Source organism: Melanerpes formicivorus, unplaced genomic scaffold (assembly GCF_026170545.1).
Source record: "Melanerpes formicivorus ecotype bairdi unplaced genomic scaffold, bMelFor1.0.p_v2 SCAF_10, whole genome shotgun sequence".
Classification (NCBI taxonomy): domain Eukaryota; kingdom Metazoa; phylum Chordata; class Aves; order Piciformes; family Picidae; genus Melanerpes; species Melanerpes formicivorus.
In genome coordinates, this window is record NW_027142362.1 from 21,574,061 (window position 1) to 21,591,477 (window position 17,417).

Sequence of the window (17,417 nt, forward strand, 5' to 3'; positions counted from 1 at the left end):
GGGGTGGCAGCTGTGGAGACTGCAGGCAAAGAACAGCTGTCCACCATGCCCAAGCTGTCGGATGACCCCTCCGTAGTGGGCAGCCATAAGGTGCAGGATTTGAAGTTACCTATTGCCTCTCGCATAGTACATCGCAGGCAATACAGGACCAACAGAGACTCTCTGCACCCCATACACCAACTGATTCGACGACTGGAGAGCCAGAGCGTGATCAGCAAGGCTCACTCCCCCTTCAACAGCCCAATATGGCCAGTGCAGAAGGCAAATGGGGAATGGAGACTGACCGTGGACTACTGTGGCCTGAATGAAGTGACCCCTCTGATCAGCGCTGCCGTGCCAGACATGCTGGAGCTCCAGTACAAGCTGGAATCGAAGGTGGCCAAGTGGTATGCCACAACTGACATTGCTAATGCCTTTTTCTCCATTCCCATTGCAGAAGAATGCCAGCCACAGTTTGCTTTCACCTGGAGGGGAGTACAGTATCAATGGAATCGGTTGCCTCAGGGCTGGGTCCACAGCTCAACCATCTACCATGAGGTGATCCAGACTGCCTTAGAGAAAGGTGGAGCCCCTGAGCATCTGCAGTTCATCGATGACATCATTGTATGGGGTGAGACAGCAGAGGAAGTTTACCAGAAGGGTAAGAGGATAATCGATAGCAGGGTCCTTGGCTGGGCCTTGAGAGCCTTGCCTGGTGCCAGGGAGGCTCAGCACCACTCATGCATTGGTTTCTCTCCCCCCCAGCCGTGGGAAGCCAGCCAGCTCTCCCAGCAGGACAGTGGCAGCAGCTCAGGATCTCAGTGTGTGCTGGACCCATCTGACTTTCTTTTCCTGTGTGACCTGTCAAAACTCTCAACAGGGACACTGACCTGGGCAGGGAAGAGCTCCTCTCTCATCCTGCCTCCTATCTGCCCTTCCTGGTGCAGGCTGGGTGCCTGTCAGCTGCTTCCTGGTTGTCCTGTGTCCCAGACCACCTCATTTGGGAAAGGGATTGCAGGAAGCCAGGAGCAAGCAGGTTACAGGCTTTATGGGGAGGGAAAGAATGAGGCAGAAGGGAAATAAGTGGAGGTAAACTTGCCTGACCAGCTAGCAGCTGGCAGGATCCACAGGGTGATGAAATTACACACAGCTGAGGATTCCTGTGGCATCAGAGCACTCGTGCTAGGGAGCTTCACCTCAGAAAGGAGTCTGGTGGAGATGACACAACATTCCTCTCACCTCATGCTGCTCCAGTGCTCCCAGCAGTCCCAGGCACCCCAAAAGTAGAACCTCAGAGCTTGCTGGGACTGTCACCACCCCTGGGGAGTGCAGCAAGCCAGCAGTTACCCGTGCCACAGCCCCACAGCTCACATCCTCCAGCCAGCTGCTTGTGGGTAGGCTTTGAACCTGTGCCTAAAGCACAGGGCTCCTGCTGCAGGATGCAGAGAGCCTGCAATTGATCTGTGTTTAAAGAAAGAAGTTGTGTGGGGTCTGTTAACACCCCACAGCTGGCTCCACAAGTCACAGAACCCCCTGTTAAGGGGCCTGGAATATCTCTGAGGAGGAAAGCCTGAGAGCCCTGGGGCTGTTGAGCCTGAAGGAGAGCAGCCCCAGAGGGGATCTGAGCAATGCTCAGCAAGAGCTAAAGGGTGGGGGGCAAGAGCCTGGGGCCAGACTCTTCTCAGAGGTGCCCAGGGACAGGACAAGGAGCAATGGGCACAAGCTGGAATCCAGGAGGCTCCACCTGAGCATGAGTAGAAACTTGTTTGGTGTGAGGGTGCTGGAGGCCTGGAGCAGGCTGCCCAGAGAGGTTGTGGAGTCTCCTTCTGTGGAGAGATTCCAGCCCCACCTGGCCATTGTGATGCAGAGCAAGCTGCTGTGGGTGCCCTGCTTTAGCAGTGGGGTTGGATGGGCTCCAGAGGTCCCTTCCAGCCCCCACCACGCTGGGACTCAGGGATTGATAGCAGTGTGTGCAGTTGTAGTTCTGCCTTATAAGGGTGCTGGAGCCTGGGTATGGTAAACAGCAGTAAAGTTCAGAGGGAAGAAGCTAAACATCCCCTGACATGTCCTTTGAAGTCAAAACAATGCTGGCTTTGAGCACCAAGGAGCTTCCTGACTCCAGTCCTCTTGAACTGAGCCTTGCAACCTTCAAAACCAAACACAAACTCCCAAGCTGTTAAGGTGAAGGCAGGGATTTGGGGGAGCGTTTCTGACCACACAGCCTCTGCAGGGGACTGCTGGGTGTTGCAGAATGGTTGTCCCAGGAGCACTTGGAGGCCTTTCTGCTTTAAGAGCAAGGTCTCCTTGTTTCAGTAGGCTGCTTTAATTGAGGTGCTGAGTTTGAGGGAGAAGCTGGAGGGCTGTAGAGTGCCCCTCCAGGGGTGATAAGGACATCAGATGGGTTCTGCAGGATCACAGCCTGAGTCCCCTGTCTTCTGCAGTGGCCAAGTAACAGGTGCTGCAGAAAGGCTGAAGAGCAGGGTGAGCAGAGAAAGGTCCAGCTCTGACAGATTTTCCAGCATGCAGTCGTCTGAGGCCTTCTCTAGAGTGTCATGTGCAGATCTGGGCTCCCCAGTTCAAGAGGGACAGGGAACTGCTGGAGAGAGTCCAGGGGAGGCTCCAAAGCTGCTGAGGGGCCTGGAGCATCTCTGTGAGGAGCAAAGGCTGAGAGCCCTGGGTCTGTTGAGCCTGGAGAAGAGCAGCCCCAGAGGGGAGCTGAGCAATGCTCAGCAAGAGCTAAAGGGTAAGGAGCAAGAGCCTGGGGCCAGACTCTTGCCAGTAGTGCCCAGGGACAGGACAAGGAGCAATGGGCACAAGCTGGAACCCAGGAGGCTCCATCTGAGCAGGAGGAGAAACTTGTTTGTTGTGAGGTTGCTGGAGACCTGGAGCCCTGCTCTGGCAGTGGGGTTGGACTGGATGGGCTCCAGAGGTCCCTTCCAACACCCAGCAGCCCTGCCAGCTGCCCAAACTTACTCCTCCAGCCCCAGCAAACCCTGAGCAGCTGCACTCTGGAGCCCTTTTCAGCAAGGTCCTCAAGCTGGGGTGGGAGGCAAGGTGTGGAGCCCCACACTGTGCTGGGGAGAAGAGAACCATGCTCCCCCAGCTCACTGCCACGATGCCCAGGGCTGTGCTGATGGTTTGTCCTCCAGCTCCTGCACATTTGTCTGGGATGGGGCAGAGCAAACCAGCAACACTGCCTGGGCTCAGGTGCCCTGCTGCTCAGTGTGCCCACGGTCCTGCAAGCAGGGGACACTCAGAGCCTCTCTTTGGTTGGAGGAGCAAGGAAGCTAAACACTGATCCTGAAATCCTGGAGAGGTGTGGGAGGATGAGGAGGCATTCCCAAGTCAGAAAGCAAGGCTGAAGAGCTTGAAGCTGGGGGAAGTTTATGGTCTGAAACACTTCACCCAAACACAACCCACACCAGGCACCAAAGTCTGCTCCTGGATCTTGCTCCTTCTGGTTACTTCCAGCATCATTGTGAAAGCAGAGGAAGGATGGAGGTGGGAAGCCATCCAGGCTGAGCTGCTGCAAAAGCCATCAGTGATGTGAAGCTTGGGAGATTGTGCTCTGTCTCCACCCTTCAGCTGGAAAAACATTGCTGTGCTCCACACAGAGACAGGCAGCTCAGGGCAGTCTTAAGCACAGAGACAAGGCAGGAGGAGTGGATCTGTTGGAGAGGATCCAGAGGAGGCCACAGAGATGATCAGCAGTTGGAGCATCTCCCCTATGGGGACAGGCTGAGAGAGTTGGGGTTGTTCAGCCTGGAGAGGAGAAGGCTCCAGAGAGACTTTAGAGCAGCTTTCCAGTATCTGAAGGGGGCTATGGGAGAGCTGGGGAGGGACTTTTTGTAAGGATTTATAGTGACAGGATGAGAGGGAAGGGATTGAAGCTGGAAGAGGGGAGGCTGAGACTGGAGATTAGGAAGAAATTCTTTAGAGTGAGGTTGGTGAGACACTGGAACAGGTTGCCCAGAGAAGCTGTGGACACCTCATGCCTGGACGTGCTGAAGACCAGGCTGGATGAGGCTTTGACAACCTGTTCTACTCAAAGGAGTCCCTGCCCATGGCAGAGGGGTTTGAACTAGATGATCTTTAAGGTCCCTTCCAACCCAACCCCTTCTATGAAGAAGCTATTGAGGAAGTAGAAGCAAAGAGCCCAGATGCCAACCAAGCCCTGCAGGCATCCACAGCACAGCCACCACTGATGGTCAAGCAGCTGAACAAACAAGATGAGAGAAAGCAGAGTGCCAGCAGCACTGCTGACAACCCCTGCAACTGCTTCCCCTGGCAGTGGGGTTGGACTGGATGATCTTCAAGACTCCTTCCAACCTAAGCCCTTCTGTGATTCTATGATTAGAAGACACTTCGGAGGACACTGGCCAACAGACTAACCTGTGTTGACCAAGAGAGCAACCTGTGCCAGACAGGCATTCCTCCTCCTGAGCCACCTGCTGATTGCCTCAACCCTTGTGGCTTGTCCTTTCTGTGTGCTCTCACCCTGTGGTGGCCAGGAACCTCTCCCCCTGCTGCTCTCATCAGCTCACAGGACTCTGCCAGCCTCACCCAGCACATCTAAGGACAGGTTTCTGCTAAGGAGGAGCCATGAAGCTTCACTGCAGAATCACAGAAGGGCAGGGCTTGGAAGGGCTCTCTGGAGATCATGGAGTCCACCCCCAGAGCAGGATCACTAGGGCAAGCTGCTCAGGTATGGAATGCCTCCAGAGAAGGAGATTCCACCACCTCTGTGGACAGCCTGTTCCAGTGCTCCACCACCCTCAAAGTCAAGGAGTTCCTCCTCATGTTTAGATGCAATTTCCTGTGTTCCAGTTTGTGCCAGCTGCTTCTTGCCCTGTCACTGAAAAGAGCCTGGCCCCATCCTCCTGCCACCCACCCTTTCAGTATTGAGAAGATCCCCTCCCAGCCTTCTCTTCTCCAGCCTAAAAAGCCTTAAGTGTCTCAGCCAGGTGCTCTGGTCTCCTAACCATCTTTGCAGCCCTTTGCTGTACTCCCTCCAGCACTTCCCTGTCCTCCTTGAGCCCAGAACTGGACACAGTACTCCAGATGAAGACCTCTAACACGAACAGGTCCCTCCTACTGGCCCCACCTCCTGGCAGGATGGCTGTGGAGGTCAGCTCCAGCCCAAAGACAGCTTTGCTATGTTGGAGCCCTCTGCAGTCCTGCCACAGACAAAACCTTTTCACTGCTTTCCTTCATGCAGTGAGCATGAAGACAACCCAGGACAGATCACAACCCAACCAAGAGGCAAGTGAATGAATGTAGTCCATTTAATAGAGTCTGAGGGACCACAACAGCAGAACAAGAGACACATCACGTAGGCAGGAGTGAAACAGCAGACAGGAGAGGGTGCTGGCAGATCTAAGACAAAGGAACCATGCTGGATAATGGTCTGAGGTCTTGTTTCTGGTTGCCAGGAGGCTGGAGAGAGATTCCTTGAGCAGCTGCCCTCAGCATGGTCAGTGGCTGTCAAACAGGAGCACACTGCCCACCTACAAGGGAAAGGAGCAACCACCCCAACAGCTCCATGCTGACCCCCAGTGCAGACAAAGGGTCAGGGCCAAGTCCCAGACCAAGGAATGGGACAGCTGCCCTGGAGCAGCTCACCAGTCCAGCCTCTCCTGCCCACAAAGCTAGGGAGCCCCACCAGCAAAGATAAGCTCCAGAGCAGCCTGGATGTCCCCTCCAGTGGCCTGCAGGGCTCGGAGGCTCAGCTCATCGTCGTGGATGCCCATGTCTCGCAGCTGCTGGAGCTGGGGCTGCCACTGGCTCTGCAGGAAACAAGTTAGAAGCAGCTAAGAGGAGGTGCTAGAGGTCCAAGCAGCAACCAACCAGCCCTCTCCACAGCCTGCTCTCCCACGTTGCCTTCTGCCACCCCGCTCCAGCTCACAGGCACAGACCTCGAAGCTCACAGGCTTGCTGCCAGCTCCCACGAGCCCATTTCCATCCATTTCCATCCAGCACCTCTTCAAGATCTATCAAGTCCCCCAAGAAGCCCTTCTCCAGTGATGCCTCCAGCCTCATGCTCTGCCTCAGGAGGCAGCTGGAAGAACCACCTGCCCTCTGCACCACTCAGTGAATCGTGGGGCTGAAAGCTGTGGCACTGACCTGCAGGCTGGGCTGCCCTGAGGCCTGCAGGGCGTGCTGTAAGGCCTGGCTGAAGAGGTCATTGGTGATGGGTGTTCCTGACTGCACACTGGATGACATTGGGGAGGTCCCAGAGGAATGACCCTAGGAGGAAAGAAGTTGTAGATGCATCAGCACACTTGGCACAGGAGCCAGAGCCAGGCCTGCTGCCCCTCACCCTCCCATCCCCTCCGGCTTGTACGGAAGAGCCTTCAGGCAGAAGGAAGCAAAGCACAGTGAGGGCTCCCAGAGCTGCTGTTACAGCCCAGGAGGCCCTCCCCAGCTGGTGCTGTGTACCTGGGTGCCAGGGGTGGGTGTGTGGGAGCTGCTCTCCGGGGTGCTGGCCAGGGCCAGGGCGGTGGCCAGCTCGCTCTGGGTGATGGGCCGGGGGCCGGCAGCCCCTGCGTAGCCCAGGGAGGCCGGGCGGGAGCCAGAGGCACTGCTGGACGGTGTGGATCTTGTGCTCTGCGTGGAGGAAAGGAACAAACACCTCTGAGCATGGAGCCCCAGCCTGCTGGGCTTGGAACAGACCTCTGGAGATCACCCAGTCCAACCCCACCGCTCAAGCAGGGCACCCATAGCAGCTTGCCCAGCAGCACAACGGCCAGGGGGGGTTGGAAGCTCTCCAGACAAGGAGACTCCACAACCTCTCTGGGCAGCCTGCTCCAGGCCTCCAGCACCCTCACAAGTTTCTCCTTCTGCTCAGATGGAACATCCTGGGTTCTAGTTTGTGCCCCTTGTCCATTTTCTGGGCACCTACAAGGAGAGTCTGGCCCCAGCCTCTTGCCCCCAGCCCTTTAGCTCTCACTCAGATCCCCTCTGGGGCTGCCCTTCTCCAGGCTCAACAGCCCCAGGGCTCTCAGCCTTTCCTCCTCACAGGTATTCCAGGCCCCTCAGCATCTCTGCAGCCTCCCCTGCACTCTCTCCAGAAGTCCTTAAACTGGGGAGCCCAGAACACAGAGCTCCAGAGCTGGCTTCACTGGGGCAGAGTAGAGGGGGAGGAGAACCTCCCTCGACCTGCTGGTCACACTCTTCTTAGTGCACCTCAAGACACCACTGGCCTTCTTGGCCACAAGGTCACACTGGTGGTTCCTGCTGACCTTGGTGTCCACCAGCACTCCGAGGTGCTTCCCCATGGAGCTGCTTTCCAGCAGGCCAAGCCCTCACCTGTCCTGCTACGCGGTGCTGTTGGTGTCCACATGCCAGTCCAGTCTGGCTCACCTACTTCTTCCCAGGGATCCTTTTCCCTGCAACTCTCCCAGCTCACAAGTGTGGAAATAAATAGGACAGGATGTGCTTTATTTCCCCCCCCAGCCTCTTCTCTTCCAAAGCCATGGAAGCTGGCAGTAGCCAAAGGCTGTAACAGAACAACTGGCTGCTGACAGGCCTTTTTTTGGCCTAAATAAGCAATTTCTCTGCTGAAAGTTGGAGAGGAAAAGCTCCTTCCATTGCAGAAGAAGGGCAGGGACCAACACTTCCATGTTCCCTAGCATGGACAGCATCCAAGCATGCCACACTCAATATGTTTGGCTTCACAACAGCCCTAAGGAAGCAGAGCAGCTCGTGCTGCTCATCAGCCAGGAAGATTGAAGCTCACTTCACACCCCAGGCAGGAGTTCCACCAAAACTGGCTGCTTACCTGGTGGAAGTCATCTTCATCATCAGACAGACCTTCAAACAGAAAGCCACCTGCAAAGGAAAGGAGAGGAAACAGAGGCAGAAAAACTGGTGAGAAGCACATGGAGTCCTCAGCTGCCATGCAGGTCAGGACAGAGGCCTCAGCACCCACAAGTTCCTGTGCAGCAGATCAGGACAGGCTCAGCAACACCTGCACAACACAGACATTGTACACATCTGGCTGGGAATGGCCCCAAGGCCAAAGTGCCCCAGAAGAACTTCACAGTGCAGGAGCTTTGTGGCTGGAAAGTGCCCAGTGCAGAAGGACCTGGGGGAGGTTGGTAAACAGGGGCTGAAGGTGAGCCAGTGTGTGCCCAGGAGGTCAAGGCTAACAGCATCCTGGCCTGGATCAGCAACAGTGTGGCCTGCAGGAGCAGGGCAGGGATTGTCCTCCTGCACTCAGCACTGGTGAGGCCACACCTTGAGTATTGGGCTCAGTTTTGGACTACTGACTCCATGAAGGACACTGAGGGGCTGGAGCAGGTCCAGAGAAGGGCAACCAAGCTGGGAAAGGGTCTGGAGAACAAGGCTGGGGAGGAGCAGCTGAGGGAGCTGGGGGTGTTCAGCCTGGAGACAAGGAGGCTGAGGGGAGACCTCATTGCTCTCTACAAATCCCTGCAAGGATGTTGGAGTGAGGTGGGGGTTGGTCTCTTCTCCCAAGGAGCAAGAGGAAAGGGCCTCAAGTTGCCCCAGGGAAAGTTTAGGCTGCACATCAGGGAAATTTTCTTCCCTGAAAGAAAGGTGAAGCCCTGGAACAGGCTACCCAGGGAGGTGTTGGAGTCCCCACCCCTGGAAGTTATTAGCAAGCCATAGAGAGGTGATGCTGAGAGACACAGAATCAGAATCAAGCAGGTTGGAAAAGACCTCAGAGATCATCAAGTCCAACCTGTCACCCAACACCTCCTGACTACTACACCATGGCTCCAAGTGCCACATCCAGTCCCCTCTTGAACACCTCCAGGCATGGGGACTCCACCACCTCCCTGGGCAGCACATCCCAAGGGCCAATTCCTCTTGCTGGGAAGAACTTTCTCCTCACCTCCAGCCTAAACCTCCCCTGGCATAGCTTGAGACTGTGTCCTCTTGTTCTGGTGCTGGTTGCCTGGGAGAAGAGACCAACTCCCTCCTGGCTACAACCTCCCTTCAGGTAGTTGTAGACAGCAATAAGGTCACCCCGGAGACCTCCTCTTCTCCAGGCTAAGCAACCCCAGCTCCCTCAGCCTCTCCTCACAGGGCTGTGCTCCAGACCCCTCCCCAGCCTTGTTGCCCTTCTCTGGACACCTTCAAGTCTCTCAATGTCCTTCCTAAGCTGAGGGGCCCAGAACTGGACACAGGACTCAAGGTGTGGCCTAACCAGTGCAGTGTACAGGGGCACAATGACTTCCCTGCTCCTGCTGGCCACACTCTTCCTGATGCAGGCCAGGATGCCCTTGGCCTTCTTGGCCAACTGGGCACACTGCTGGCTCATGTTTAGGCACCCGTCAATCAGCACCCCCAGGTCCCTTTCTGCCTGGCTGCTCTCCAGCCACTCCAACCCCAACATAGTTTACTGGTGGGCTTGGGTTCATGGTTGGACTCAATCTTGGAGGTCTTTTTCTACCTTTCTGATTCTCTGAGGAAGCCCTAGCTGAGGAACCCAAATCTCCTTCCCTGCCAGGGAAAGCCTCCCTGCCCAGGGGTGAGGCTGTGGCTGCCCATACCTGGCATGTCACGGTAGGAGCCAGAGGCCATGCCTCGGGTGGAGGTCTCAGGGGCTGGCAAGGGAGTGCTGCCAGCCACTGAGTGAAGCACCAGGACAATGGCATTGACCAGGGCAGGGTGGGCTGGGATTAGCCTGCAGGGAGAGAGCAGAAGAATGAATGATATGCACAGGGCAACTGGGAAAGCAGCAGCTCAACTGTGACAAAGAGTCGAGCAGAGTCGCGTCGACCCGACCCGCCTCGACCCCGACCCGCGTCGACGGGCCTCAACCCCGACCCGACCCGCCTCGACCCGCGTCGCGTCGACCCGACCTGCATCAACCCGACCCGCCTCGACCCGCGTCGCGTCGACCCGACCTGCATCAACCCGACCCGCCTCGACCCGCGTCGACCCCGACCCGACCCGCCCCGCCTCACCCCGACCCGCGTCGACCCCGACCCGCCCCGCCTCACCCCGACCCGCGTCGACCCCGACCCGCCCCGCCTCACCCCGACCCGCGTCGACCCCGACCCGACCCGCCTCACCCCGACCCGCGTCGACGGGCCTCAACCCCGACCCGACCCGCCTCGACCCCGACCCGCGTCGCGTCGACCCGACCCGCCTCGACCCCGACCCGCGTCGCGTCAACCCGACCCGCCTCGACCCGACCCGCCTCGACCCCGACCCGCGTCGCGTCAACCCGACCCGCCTCGACCCGACCCGCCTCGACCCCGACCCGCGTCGCGTCAACCCGACCCGCCTCGACCCGACCCGCCTCGACCCGACCCGCCTCGACCCCGACCCACCTCGACCCCGACCTGCGTCGCGTCGACCCGACCCGCCTCGCCCCCGACCAGAATAGAGTAGACCAGACCAGAGCAGACCAGGTTGCAAGAGACCTTCAAGATCATCGCGTCCAACCCATCAACCAATCCAACACCACCTAAATAACTAACCCATGGCACCAAGCACCCCATCAAGTCTCCTCCTGAACACCTCCAGTGATGGAGACTCCACCACCTCCCCAGGCAGCCCATTCCAAGGGGCAATCACTCTCTCTGTATAAGCTGGGGCACAGCCAGCCCCACCTCTGCCTTTGGCTCTCCAGCCACAGACATCTAAGTTCTGCACCAGGAGGGCGGTGGAACACTGGGACAGGTTGCCCAGGGAGGTGATTGAGGCCCCACCCCTGGAGATATTCAAGGTGAGGCTGGAGAGGGCTCTGGGCAACCTGATCTAGTTGGGGATGCCCCTGCTGACTGCAGGGAGGTTGGACTGGATGAGCTTTGGAGGTGCTTTCACTCCAGACCATTCTAAGAGTCTATGATCTCTCCATGTTTTTCCATGCATCTCCTTGATCCTCCTGTGACACAAACCATCCTTCAAGCTCTCACAGGAGCAACTCTCTCCTGTGAGCAGCTAGCTCCAGATGTGAACACACCATCTGAGGGACTTTTGAGGGTGTCAGGTAGTGATAGGACTAGGGGGTGAGATTCAGAATGGATGTTAGGAAGAAGTTCTTCACCATGAGGGTGGTGAGAGACTGGCACAGGTTGCCCAGGGAGGTGGTGGAAGCCTCATCCCTGGAAGTTTTAAGGCCAGGCTGGATGTGGCTGTGAGCAACCTGCTGCAGTGTGAGGTGTCCCTGCCCATGGCAGGGGGTTGCAGCTGGCTGAGCCTGGAGCTCCCTTCCAACCCTAACAATTCCATGACCTGGAGGTGATGATGGCCTTGTGTCCTGCTGTATATCCTCTAGTTTAACCCAACAGGGGGGTTAGATGGGTGTCAAAGTGTCAACTCCCTCTTTCCTCCTGCTGAGGGGAGTGTCCCACCCAAATCTCTGGCCTGGTGTAGCCTTCCTGGCAGACAGGAGCAGAACTCTCTCCACCTCACCCTAAGGAACAGTGCCCACAGCAAAGGCATTGCTGAGTCACTGCAGCAGCTGACATCAACTCACGTGTCCAGCATGGTGGGGTCTGCAAACACTGAGAAGAGATCCTTATCCTGCAGGACTCCTGAGAGGGAAGAGGAAACATGAGGAGTGTGAGAGAGGATGTGAGGAACAGGAGCCAGTCAGACCTGAGCCATGGGAAAAATAAGCCAAAGAATGAATCGTTTTTCAGGAACTGAGTCACTACCCAGCACCATAAATACTTCATCATTGTTCTCGCTGAAGCTTTTTACACCTTCCTGGGGAGACTTTAGATGGCAGCCACGGCCTCGGTCGCAGCACATCCAGCGCTGACAGCTCCACCTGATGGTCAGCATCAAATCCAGCACCCAGCTGGCTCCATCCCATCATTCCCCCTGCCTCAAAGCAGTGTGTCAGACGGGCTGCAAAGCCCTGGGCCAGAAGCAGCAAGCTGAATTTAATGAGCCTTGCCCTGAGCCCCTGTAGCAGGAGGAACGCAGCCACGTCTGCTGAGCTGCTCTGGGCTCCACGGTCCTGAACTCCTCTCCAGAAGTCGGTCTGTGTGAACCCCAGGAGGTTCAACAAGACCAAGCACAAAGTGCTGCAACTGGGTCAGGGTAGTCCCCAGTAACAATCCAGGCTGTGGATGGAGCGCTGGAGAACAGCTCTGAGGAGAAGGACTTAGGGGTGCTGGCAAGTGAAAAGCTGAACGTGAGCTGCCTCCCAGTGCTGCCAGCCCAGACCCAGCCTGTCCTGGGCTGATCCCCAGCAGTGTGGGCAGGGAGGGGATTCTGCCCCTCTGCTGAGACCACCCCCCTGCAGTGCAGGGGCCAGCACAGCACAGACCTGTTGGAGCAGGGCCAGAGGAGGTCACAGCAATGATGAAAGGGCTGGAAGCCCTCTGCTGTGAGGCCAGGCTGAGAGAGCTGGGCTTGTTCAGAGTGGAGATGACAAGGTTCCATCCTGGTAGACCTTCTGGTGGCCTTTCAGTGGTCAAAGGGGCCAATCAGAAAGCTGGGGACAGACTTTTGAGGAGAGCCTGTTGTGACAGGACAAAGGGTGATGGTTTGAACTGAAAGGAGATTCAGACTGGAGAGGAGATTTTTCACACAGAGTAGTGAGACCCCAGAGAGGTGGTAGATTCCCCATCCCTGGAACCATTCCAGGTCAGGTTGTTTGGGCCTTTGAGCAACCATTTCTGGTTGCAGATGTCTCTGCTGACTGCAGTGGGGCTGGACTAGAGGACCTTCAAAGGTCCCTTTCAGCCTAAAGCATTCCATGATTCTATGGAGCCAGCATCTATCCCCAACACTCCCACAGGAGCACAGCTCTGATGCCTGGCATCGAATCTCACACTCCACAAAGGGACCCAAAAGCCACTTTGTCCCCCTTCCCTGTGCCAGGAATGAAAACCAAAGTATCATTATTTGCTTTTCCTTGCATCCTTTGGATCCCACCTAGACACCCCAAGAGTGGCTGTCAATGGGTGCACCTCCAAGTGGAGGCCAGTGACAAGTGGAGTCCCTCAAGGATCACTACTGGGACCAGGCCTGGGGCAATCCCAGGCACCAGTATAGGCTGGGCAGGGACTGGCTTGAGAGCAGCCCTGAAGAAAAGGACTTGGGGGTGCTGGTGAATGAGAAGCTCAACATGAGCCAGCAGTGAGCACTTGCAGCCCAGAGAGCCAACCAGAGCCTGGGCTGCAGCAAGAGAAGTGTGGCCAGCAGGGCCAGGGAGGGGATTCTCCTCCTCTGCTCCACTCTGCTGAGACCACAGCTGGAGCTAGTATAGGATAGATCTGGAGGTGCTGGAATGTGTCCAGAGGATGAGCAGAGGGCTGGAGTTCCTCTGCTATGAGGACAGACTGAGTTAGGAATGTTCATCTTGGAGAAGAGAAGGCTCCCAGGAAACCTTATTGTGGCCTTCCAGTATCTGAAGGAGGCTCCAAGAAAGCTGGGGAGGGACTTTTGAGGGTGTCAGGGAGTGATAGGACTGGGGGGAATGGAGCAAAACTAGAAGTGGAGAGATTCAGATTGGATGTTAGGAAGAAGTTCTTGCCCAGGAGGGTGGTGAGAGACTGGCACAGGTTGCCCAGGGAGGTGGTGGAAGCCTCATCCCTGGAGGATTTTAAGGCCAGGCTGGAGGTGGCTGTGAGCAACCTGCTGTAGTGTGAGGTGTGCCTGTCCATGGCAGGAGGGTTGGAGCTGGCTGAGCCTCGAGGTCTCTCCCAACCCTGACAATGCTGTGACTCACCCAAAGCAACAGGGTCACTGCTGAGGCCAGGAGTCGCTACAATGATCTGATCCAGAGACTCTTTGTTCCCCAGCATCTTGAAAACCTGCCAGAGAAACCAGAAGAGATCAGAAGTGTCACACAACAAGGCTCCACTGTGGGACCCTCTTGCCCCAGATGGGCCAGACAGCAGACCTGCTGAGAGCACAAGCACCAAGGCCCTTACTCACTGCATCTCTGTAGGCAGGGCTGCTGTGCAGGGCAGTGTGGAGGACTCGGAACTCTCGTACAGCTGCCACCTTGTCCACAGGCTCTGAGGGAGGAGCAACAACAGAACAAAAGGTGGCTGTCCCTCTGCCAGCTTCACTAGCTGCTCTGCCCATCATGGGGATCCCCTCACACCCACCCTCACCCACAGCTCATTCAAAGAGGACAGGACTAACCCCTGCCAGTGTCTGAAGGAGCTGCACTGTCAGCTCCCAGACAGGAAAATACAGAGCTACATCCTCCTAGGCGTAGACAAGGGAGTTGTGTCAATGCCACAGCTCTAAACTAAGCCAGCTTTACACCCAAGCAGACCAGGGACACACCCCTGCAGCTGACTAACCACCTTCTTTGCTCCCAGTTCTCTGGCAACACCCTAAAATAGGTCACAGGCACTAATTTGCCTTCTGCATGACAGAGCTCATTCCTTAGTTCTTCCATCAGCAGGGACACACAACACTCAGTGGCTGATGTTAGAGGTGCACAGCACACAGAGCCCTCAGCCAGTTCCATCAGCAGGGACACACAACACTCAGTGGCTGATGTTAGAGGTGCACAGCACACAGAGCCCTCAGCCAGTTCCATCAGCAGGGACACACAACACTCAGTGGCTGATGTTAGAGGTGCACAGCACACAGAGCCCTCAGCCAGTTCCATCAGCAGGGACACACAACACTCAGTGGCTGATGTTAGAGGTGCACAGCACACAGAGCCATCAGTCAGTTCCATCAGCAGGGACACACAACACTCAGTGGCTGATGTTAGAGGTGGAGAGCACACAGAGCCCTCAGCCAGTTCCATCAGCAGGGACACACAACACTCAGTGGCTGATGTTGGAAGTGCACAGCACACAGAGCCCTCAGCCAGTTCCATCAGCAGGGACACAAAACACTCAGTGGCTGATGTTAGAGGTGCACAGCACACAGAGCCCTCAGCCAGTTCCATCAGCAAGGACACACAACACTCAGTGGCTGATGTTAGAGGTGCACAGCACACAGAGCCCTCAGCCAGTTCCATCAGCAGGGACACACAACACTCAGTGGCTGATGTTAGAGGTGGAGAGCACACAGAGCCATCAGTCCATTCCTCCCCCAAACCTCACATCAGGACACAAGAGCAGCTCTTCCTCAGCAACCACACCTCAAGGAGTTCTAAGCAAGGACCTGCACTGCCTCCTCACCTGGTTTCTGATCAGGCTCAGGCCAGGACTTGCGCAGGACATGGACAGTGGAGCCGGACTGGATGCCATAGAAGTCCAGGGTTTGGTCATCCCTCAGCTTCCGGCCACAGTAGATCAGATCTAGGAGAGAGAACCCCCTCAAGATAAACATCTCTTCTGCTGGAGAGTCAGGGAGGCTCTGCAGACAGAGCTGGGCCAAGGCCAATGGGCTGAGGTTCAACAAGGCCAAGGGCTGGGCCATGCTCCTGGGTCACAACCACCCCATGAATGCTCTGGGCTTGGGGCAGAGTGGCTGGAAGCTGTCCAGAAAAGACAGACCTGGAAGTGATAGTCAACAGCTGGCTGAAAGTGAGCCAGCAGTGTGCTCAGGTGGCCATGAAAGCCAACAGCATCCTGGCCTGGATCAGCAACAGTGTGGCCAGCAGGAGCAGGGAAGTGACTGTGCCCCTGTTCTCAGCACTGATGAGGTCACACTTCAGATAGTGGGGGCAGTTTTGGGCCCCTCACTCCAAGAACATTGAGGGACTGGAGCAGGTCCAGAGAAGGGCAACCAAGCTGGGGAAGGGTCTGGAGAACAGGGCTGGGGAGGAGCATCCAAGGGAACTGTGGTCATTCAGCCTGGGAAAAAGGAGGCTTGAGGGGAGAGACCTCCTTGCTCTCCACAACTCCCTGAAAGGAGGCTGGAGCTAGCAGGGTGTTGGGATTTCTTCTCCCTAGGAACAATGGACAAGAGCAAATGGCCTGAAGTTGCACAAGGTGAGGTTTAAGTTGGAAGTGAGAAGAAACTTCTTCACTGAAAGGGTTCTCAAGCCCTGGAACAGGCTCCCCAGGGAGATGGCTGAATCCCCATCCCAGGTGTCTCAAAGAGGCAGAGGTGCAGTGATGTAGGTCATGGTTTAGTAGCAGCCTCAGTAGAGCTAGGGAATGATTGGACCATTTTAAAGGGCTTTTCTAACCCAAACACTTCTGAGAGTCTAGGCTGAGCCTGCACAGCATGCCAGCTGGCTGTGCCAAGCCTTCCCACCAGCCCAAGGACCACCAAGAGAAAGGCACCAAGGAGAGGAAGAGGGTAGAAAAACCTCAACACGACCCCCCACGGGCACCTACCAATGAGCTCAGGGTCTGGGACAGACTCCTGCAGACTGCCAGTGATGAGCTGCTTGAGGTAGGAGATGCTGCACCCTCCCAGGGGGCATTCTCCCAGCTCCGTCTCCGGCAAACGCAAGATGGATTTGGGAGCCAGGGGCTGGTCTGCCAGCTTCACCGCGATGTGCCACTCCGGCAGGGCCATGGCAGCCCTTTCACCCCAGGGAGCCGAGCCAGCCTAAGCGCCGCAGAGCTCTGGGAAGGGAGGAAAACAAACCCAAACGAGACACTCTCTCTATAACCAGACACTTTGCAAACCCACAAGCCTCTCGGGAGGCCTGACCAAAGTAGCGCCAGGCTTTTGAGGCTCCTACCTCAGTACGAAGCCATAGCTGGAGCCAAAGGAAAGGCAGAAACGCGGCAGAGGAGAGGCAGAAACACCCCGGGCAGGCTCCACGCTCAGCCGAGGAAAAGCCACCAGCCGGGCCTATCCCGCCTCTCCCCACCAAAGCCCCGGCCCCGAGACGCTGGAGGGCAGAGAAGGATGCGGAGCGAGGGGTCCCAGCAGCGCCAGCCCCACTCCCGCCGCGCAGCCCCCGACCGGGAGATCCCCGTCCAAGCGCCTCAGCTCCGCTCGGCCGCAGCCCCGGGGAGCGCCGGAAGCGGAAACGCTCCTCCCGCTGCGCAGTGCACCCTGGGAAACCGAGGCAGCCACAGGAGGAGGGGCTGCCCGCTCCCCGCCCCGCGCAGGAGCGGCTCCCAATTGGCTAGCCCGGCCGTCACCAAGCGGGATGAGCCAATAGGCGGCTGGGCGGGGAAAGGGGCGACTCCCCGCCGCGGGGAGCACGGGAGGGGAGCGCCTGAGGTGTTTGTTAATTAGCGGTATTTCATTAAGGGGCTGCCACCCTTCCGTCAGCCCTCCTCGCAGCTCAGGGGCTCCTGCAGACACCCTCTCAGAACAGGAGGGACCCTCCTCTCTCATTCCTATCTGCTGCCTCATCTCATCTCTCCCAAAAAAGGAATCCGCTGCTCCTCCAGCCATCAGAAGCCATGCCAAGGCTTCAATCTCTGAGAAGAGAGTTGTTTACATTCTAAAAAAAGCCGAGTTACCATCAAAGTACAGCAAGGCTGCAGGAGCCACATACCAGCCAAGCTTTCCTCCCCAAGAGTTCTTAAAATGGCCTGTACAGCAGAAAGCAGCTTTTAAAAGGTCTCTTCACATCATTTGTGAAGCATTCACCCCAAATTTTCCTTCCCTGTTTCAAC

The 17,417-nt window shown here is 56.9% G+C and overlaps 1 protein-coding gene across 2 annotated transcripts; it reads right to left on the reverse strand.

Annotated features, from left to right (window-relative positions):
- Window positions 1–5,246: 5,246 nt before the first annotated feature.
- On the reverse strand, window positions 5,247–16,805 carry UBL7 (ubiquitin like 7). Of its 2 annotated transcripts, XM_068144218.1 has the most exons (12): window positions 16,526–16,805; window positions 16,173–16,406; window positions 15,066–15,185; window positions 13,852–13,934; window positions 13,643–13,727; window positions 11,435–11,492; window positions 10,284–10,376; window positions 9,498–9,631; window positions 7,760–7,809; window positions 6,418–6,585; window positions 6,103–6,225; window positions 5,247–5,765 (listed from the first exon to the last, which is right to left on the reverse strand). In XM_068144218.1, the coding sequence occupies exons 2-12, from the start codon at window positions 16,354–16,356 to the stop codon at window positions 5,628–5,630; spliced, it is 1,236 nt and encodes a 411-aa protein (XP_068000319.1). In that variant the 5' UTR covers window positions 16,357–16,406; window positions 16,526–16,805; the 3' UTR covers window positions 5,247–5,627. The 2 variants fall into 2 exon arrangements, with proteins under 2 accessions (XP_068000319.1, XP_068000320.1); XM_068144219.1 differs by lacking the exon at window positions 10,284–10,376 and having other exon boundaries at window positions 16,526–16,804.
- Window positions 16,806–17,417: the final 612 nt, after the last annotated feature.